The sequence below is a fragment of the Piliocolobus tephrosceles genome, chromosome 12 (genome assembly GCF_002776525.5).
Source record: "Piliocolobus tephrosceles isolate RC106 chromosome 12, ASM277652v3, whole genome shotgun sequence".
Taxonomy (NCBI): domain Eukaryota; kingdom Metazoa; phylum Chordata; class Mammalia; order Primates; family Cercopithecidae; genus Piliocolobus; species Piliocolobus tephrosceles.
In genome coordinates, this window is record NC_045445.1 from 51,506,143 (window position 1) to 51,511,829 (window position 5,687).

The 5,687-nt window shown below is 45.8% G+C and overlaps 1 protein-coding gene across 1 annotated transcript; it reads left to right on the top strand.

Annotated features, from left to right (window-relative positions):
• The first annotated feature begins 2,156 nt into the window (after nucleotides 1–2,156).
• TMSB15A (thymosin beta 15a) lies at nucleotides 2,157–5,263 on the top strand. The gene is made up of 3 exons (XM_023202224.2): nucleotides 2,157–2,247; nucleotides 3,757–3,873; nucleotides 4,815–5,263. The coding sequence occupies exons 2-3, from the start codon at nucleotides 3,774–3,776 to the stop codon at nucleotides 4,850–4,852; spliced, it is 138 nt and encodes a 45-aa protein (XP_023057992.1). The 5' UTR covers nucleotides 2,157–2,247; nucleotides 3,757–3,773; the 3' UTR covers nucleotides 4,853–5,263.
• The last annotated feature ends 424 nt before the right edge of the window (nucleotides 5,264–5,687 follow it).

Genomic DNA, 5,687 nt, shown 5'->3' on the forward strand with positions numbered 1-5,687 from the left:
ACATTAGCAGAGAGTGGTTCTGGGCATCTGTAATCCCAGCTACTCAGGAGGCTGAGGCAGGAGAATTGCCTGAACCCAGGAGGCAGATGTTACAGTGAGCAGTGATCCTGCCATTACACTCCCGCCTGGGCAACAGAGTGAAATTCCATCTCAAAAAAACAAGAGGTTGTGTATGGTGGCTCATATCTGTAATCCCAGCACTTTGGGAGGCTAAGGAGGGTGGATCACCTGAGCTCACGAGTTCAAGACCAGCCTGAACAACATGGAGAAACTCCATCTCTACTAAAACTACAAAATTAGCTGGGCGTGGTGGCGCATGCCTGTAGTCCCAACTACTCAGGAGACTGAGGCAGGAGAATCACTTGAACTTGGAAGGCAGAGGTTGCAGTGAGCTGAGATTGTGCCATTGTACTCCAGCCTGGACAACAAAAGCAAAATTCTGTCTCAAAAAAAGAAGAAAAAAAAAGTCAATATTTGGAGGCAGAGACCCCAGAGGTGCAGGTGCATGCAGGAAAGGCCATAGAGGACACAGCTGGAAGACTCCCTGCCAGCCAGGAGGAGCAGTCTCCAAGCAAACAACCCCACCCACCCCTCGAACTTGGACCTGCAGCCTCCAGATCTGCGAGAAAATAAATGTCTGCCGTGTGGACACCTGGCCCGGGGCATCTTCTATGGAGGCCACAGCATGAAGGGGTCATTTTTATAGAGTCTCATTCTCTAATAACTTACATCTGCTTTGAAAATGTCAAGTCAAATTTAAAGTGTGGAGAAGAGCCTCTAAGTCTCACTTTTCATTTGCAAAGAAAGAATTGTAATTTGGGACATACACGCAGTCCAGGTGGTGTTCACCATGTCGGGAGAACAGAGGCGGCAACAGGTTTTATAAAAAGGAGAAATGGGCTAGGCACTGTAGCTCACACCAGCAATCCCCGCAATTTGGGAGGCCAAGGAGGGCAGATCACCTGAGGCCAAGAGTTTAAGACCAGCCTAAGCTGGGCCCGGTGGCTCACGCCTATAATCCCAGCACTTTGGGTGTCCGAGATAGCTGGATCATGAGGTCAGGAGTTCAAGACCAGCCTGGCCAAGATGCTGAAACCCCATCTCTACTAAAAACACAAAAATTAGCCAGGCATGGTGGCACGTGCATGTAATCCCAGTTACTTGGGAGGCTGAGGCAGGAGAATAGCCTGAACCTGGGCAACAGAGGTTACAGCAAGCCGAGATTGCACCACTGCACCCCAGCCTGGGGAGCAGAGCAAGACTCTGTTTCAAAGAATAAAATAAAAATAAGACCAGCCTGGGCAACATGATGAAATCCGTTTTTATGAAAAATACAAAAATTAGCCTGGCATGGTGGTGCACGCCTGTAATCCCAGCTACTCGGGAGGCTGAAACAGGAGAATCACTTGAACAAGGGAGGTGGTGCTATTGCCCCAAACTTCCCCCCGTCACGTATTTATTACTTCAGTCTATAGACATCTCCACAACCAATGTGTCTTGTGGGCCAAAGTGCTAGGGATTAGGGATATAAAGGTGAATAGCCTCAGTTGTTCTGTGATTATTATAAATTGCTATCGTGTTCAGTGGCCGAGAAAGTTGCAAATGTGACTGTTACATTTCATAGGAGAGCACTACTGTCACAGAAATGTCCAGTTGTAGGAGTGAATGGCCCTGAACCACCCACCCTCACCATGAGCACCCCTACTCCACGACCTGGACAAGGATTAGAGCAGACAACACCGAGCCCCACTTCCAACCTACTGTTAGGTTTTCATAGCGTCCTTAGGCCCCAATGGTTATAAAAAGCCGAGAGAGCCTAAATACCGGTCATTCAGCCTGGACTTCGGAGTTTCAGATGTTCCAAGCTCACTGGGCAAGATGTGTCTGCTTATTGCAGAGGCCTCTGTTGTTGTGAAGGAGTGAGAGTACTCGGGATGAAGAGAATGTGGACCCTCAGGACTAAAGCAGTGGAAGAGGTCTGGGAGGTGGGGTCTGGGGAGGCGGGGTCGACTCTGACTTCACCAAGCCCCTGATCCTGGAGGAGAGGGAGGACGCAGGCTCTGGGCGCTCTAGCGGAGGAGGGGAAGGGGGCGAGCCCGGAAACCTTTGCCCAATCAGAGAGGGCTGGGGCGGGGCCTGCTACAGGGCTTAGCACTGCAGGGCTCTGCGCGGGAACGCTAACCTGGTCTGGAGCAAGCCTGGGTCTCAGCCCCGCGGACAGCCTTTCACTAGTCTTCAAGCCTTCAGGTGAGGACCTGCGGCCTCACAGAAGTCAGAGGACCATGGGGATGGGAAGGCGTCGGGATTGCGAGGCGGGGGATGCCGCGCCTTCGGGAACCAGAGGAGCCGGAGTTGGGGCTGGCGCTTCGCGTCTGCACCGCCGCTCGGCTGAGCGAGTCCGCGCCTTTGTCTTCCCCGGGCGCCGCCTTCTGCGCGCGATGCCGAGCCCTCCTGGGGGCTGGTCCCTGGAAACAAGGCCCCGGGGTTGGGAGTCGGGGGGCGCGGACCCTTAAAGGGGCCAGTCCGCAGTAGCTGCAGGTCGGAGGCTTAGAGGATGAGTTTGGGGGCCGTCCGGAATGGGCCCTCTGGGGCTGGGTCCTCGTTCCTTCCCCTCCGGTGGCCGTTAGGCTGGGCGCCAGACAGTGCTAATAGTTATTTGAAAAAGTATGCAAACTGCTCTTGACAGACTGGCCTATGAGCTCGGCCCTGCTATTATTTATTTGTTAGTTCCAATTTCCCAGCTCCGAGCTTGGCGTCTGATCGCTCGGCAGAGGAGGGTCTTAGGGTAAACTTGACGGAATGGAGGCATGTTCCGCACTTCTGGCTGCTTGGGGGCCTCTCCATTCTACTCCAAGCACTAGACGTAGTATCCTACTCCAGGAGGGTGGGGCTGAGCTCGCGCAAGAGAGCTCTGCCCTCCGATTTCTGGGATATCCTATTGTCTCTTCTGGACCAACTCGGGACGGTCACAGGGCACCAGGCATTTCGTCGGGTCCACAGCCATGCACCTCTGAACCGCATCTCCTTGCCTCTCTCTTTGCAGAGAAAACATGATGAAAGAAGACTCACTTACATTTGGTTTATCCCATTCTGCTGAAGTCCTGGATCTGATCCTAGTTAGCTGTCCCTTCTTACAACGTTTATAAACCTATGCCACAAAGAGCTATTATGAGACGTGTATTGTAATGCCTTAATGTACTGTCATCTTTGGGCATTTAAAATAGATAGAAATCAGTACAACTTATGCCACTCTTTGTGTGTGTGTGTGTGTGTGTGTGTGTATGTGTGTACTGCTCTCCATCTCCTAAAAAAAAAATGCCAAAAACCAAAAGTAATTTTAAAAAAAGTGAAGATGCTCGAATAGTGCTCTCTCCTGTTACAAAATCATTAACTGGTTAAAGCCAGTCTTTATTTTTTCTTCTATCCCGGTCTGCTCTTGTGCTTCTATCACCTCCATTTTACCCTTGCTGTGATTTTAAGAGTCAGACATATTGGCTTTGAGTTTCTGGAGCATCTTAGTTTCTGGTGCATTCTGATCCAATGGCATTTACTGCCTATCAAAAACGGGCTAATGATGTGGAGTTAAAATTATTCTAACAAAAATATTAGTTTTCTAAGATCTGTTGCTGTTTTCCTGTTGAAAATGAGCAGGTAGAATATACATTGATATGAAATGTGAAAATTTTTGCTTGTGACCCTTTAGTCCGAAGATAGTTCTGCCAGGTAAATTTTCTTAAAAATGTTTTTTCTTTTCAGGCTATCTTCTAGTCAAGATGAGTGATAAGCCAGACTTGTCGGAAGTGGAGAAGTTTGACAGGTCAAAACTGAAGAAAACTAATACCGAAGAAAAAAATACTCTTCCCTCAAAGGAAAGTAAGTCATGGGGTGTTCTAATGGAAACAAACAATAGAGAAAGCTAATAGGCTCAGTAAATAAACCTAACTTCTAGTGATTTTTTGCTGCAAAGTAAGCAATAATTAGAGTACCATGGTATTTAATGTTACAGTTAAAAACATCAAATAGTCATCTTCCTACTTGGGTTATACAAGTAGTTCTCACATAAGTCTTAATAGGAATAGGGGGAAACTAGTTTCTTGTTGGAAAATTACTAAAAACCACCTTAAAAATCAATCTTGGAATATTGGATTTAGCACTAGAAAAATCTTAGTTTTGTTCACTTTATGCTTATTAGACATTTTCCTGCATCCATCAGTTTGGGTCAGTGGTCTTATACCTAAAGGTCCATGCAAACTTTGCAGTTTTGGCCTTCTCCCTCTGATGATGAGATAAAGATAATGAACAAGTTTAGATCTTGGGTACACTTAGGGCTTGCAGACTCAAGGGATAAGTGATCACTTTTGCCCTCCAGAAATACAGCCTGGTGGAGAAACTCCAAGTGTCTTTGCAAAAGTTGAGGGGAACTTTTTGTCTTGTTAGCTTTGAGAGTTCCAAAGTTAGTCAAAATTGTCTGAAAAGGTATAACTTCCTAGTTGTATACAGATAGATAAATCTGAAGAAATTGCTTCATAGCTCAGTCATGAATCATCTATGAAAAAATGGCAACAGCACATTTCTATCTCTCAAATGGGAAAAAAATCCTCCATAGTTATAGATTCTAATGAATATTCCAGTAGTTAACATACACACCTACATGCACACACCCTAATGTGAGAATTTGTGGTTAATGCCTTGGCATTCTAAATTTAAGGCATTATGCATACTTCAATGACTTAGCAAGGAGCTCTTTTGAAAGAAACTGAACTTAATCTTAGGTAAATACAGTTAATGATTTTTGTGTTTGTTTGTCTTTCCAGCTATCCAGCAGGAGAAAGAGTGTGTTCAAACATCGTAAAATGGGGATTGCCTCCCAACAGCAGATTTCAGCATTACCTGAGAGTCTTGGTTTTAGGCTTGTTTTTTGTAAACCCGTGTGTTTGTAGAGATTTTAGGCATCTTCTGATGTCTTCTCACCTATGTTCCCTGGCTAAGAAGTCAGAGGTAGCCAGTGTTTCCTTAAATTCATTTTTAAACTTACCATTGGTGCATATGTTCTGGATGGCAGATGCTGTCAATAATCTCACCATCGATGTCCTTTGTGTATGTAGTTCTTGCATCCTATACTGCATAAGTGTGTTTTAAACTGCTATGATGGGTGCTTCCATTGCTTTATAATCTTCATGAAGTTGCGTGTTTTTGCAGCTTTTCACAGTTTATTTGCATTTCTAATGTAGTAATAAAGTAACCAATATAATCATTATCTTGAGACTCCTGTGGTTGACTCTTGGTGGTCTTCTATGGAATGAAAAGTGCACAAGGATATAGTTTTCAGCCAAACAGAATGGTTGAAGGAAAACTGTTTTAGCAGATTATTCATGTGGGAAATGTTCACTTCTCTCCAGGTCTAGTGGGTCCTGACTTGGGGATGCTAGGTGCTTTTTCTTTAGAGTTGGAATCACAGAGTTAGAGAACCTTGGGAAGGGAGATCATGTGGACTAACCCCCTTATCTCAGAATGAAGAAATGAAAATACAAGGTCCGAAGTGATCTGTTCAAGACGAATATTAAAGAGGAGTGCTCTTGCCTTTTGGAAAGTATTTTTCAACTTAATGGAAGGGAACACCAAAGGCTGGGGTTGGATGGGGAAGGGGCCAGAGGCACATGCTAACATGCACTGTACTAAACACAATA

What these genes read in the sequence shown, in the direction of transcription:
- TMSB15A (XM_023202224.2), top strand. Translation starts at nt 3,774, where the DNA reads ATGAGTGATAAGCCAGACTTGTCGGAAGTGGAGAAGTTTGACAGGTCA. An exon ending in TACTCTTCCCTCAAAGGAAA is followed by an intron (nt 3,874 to 4,814) that starts GTAAGTCATGGG and finishes TTGTCTTTCCAG; the next exon opens with CTATCCAGCAGGAGAAAGAG.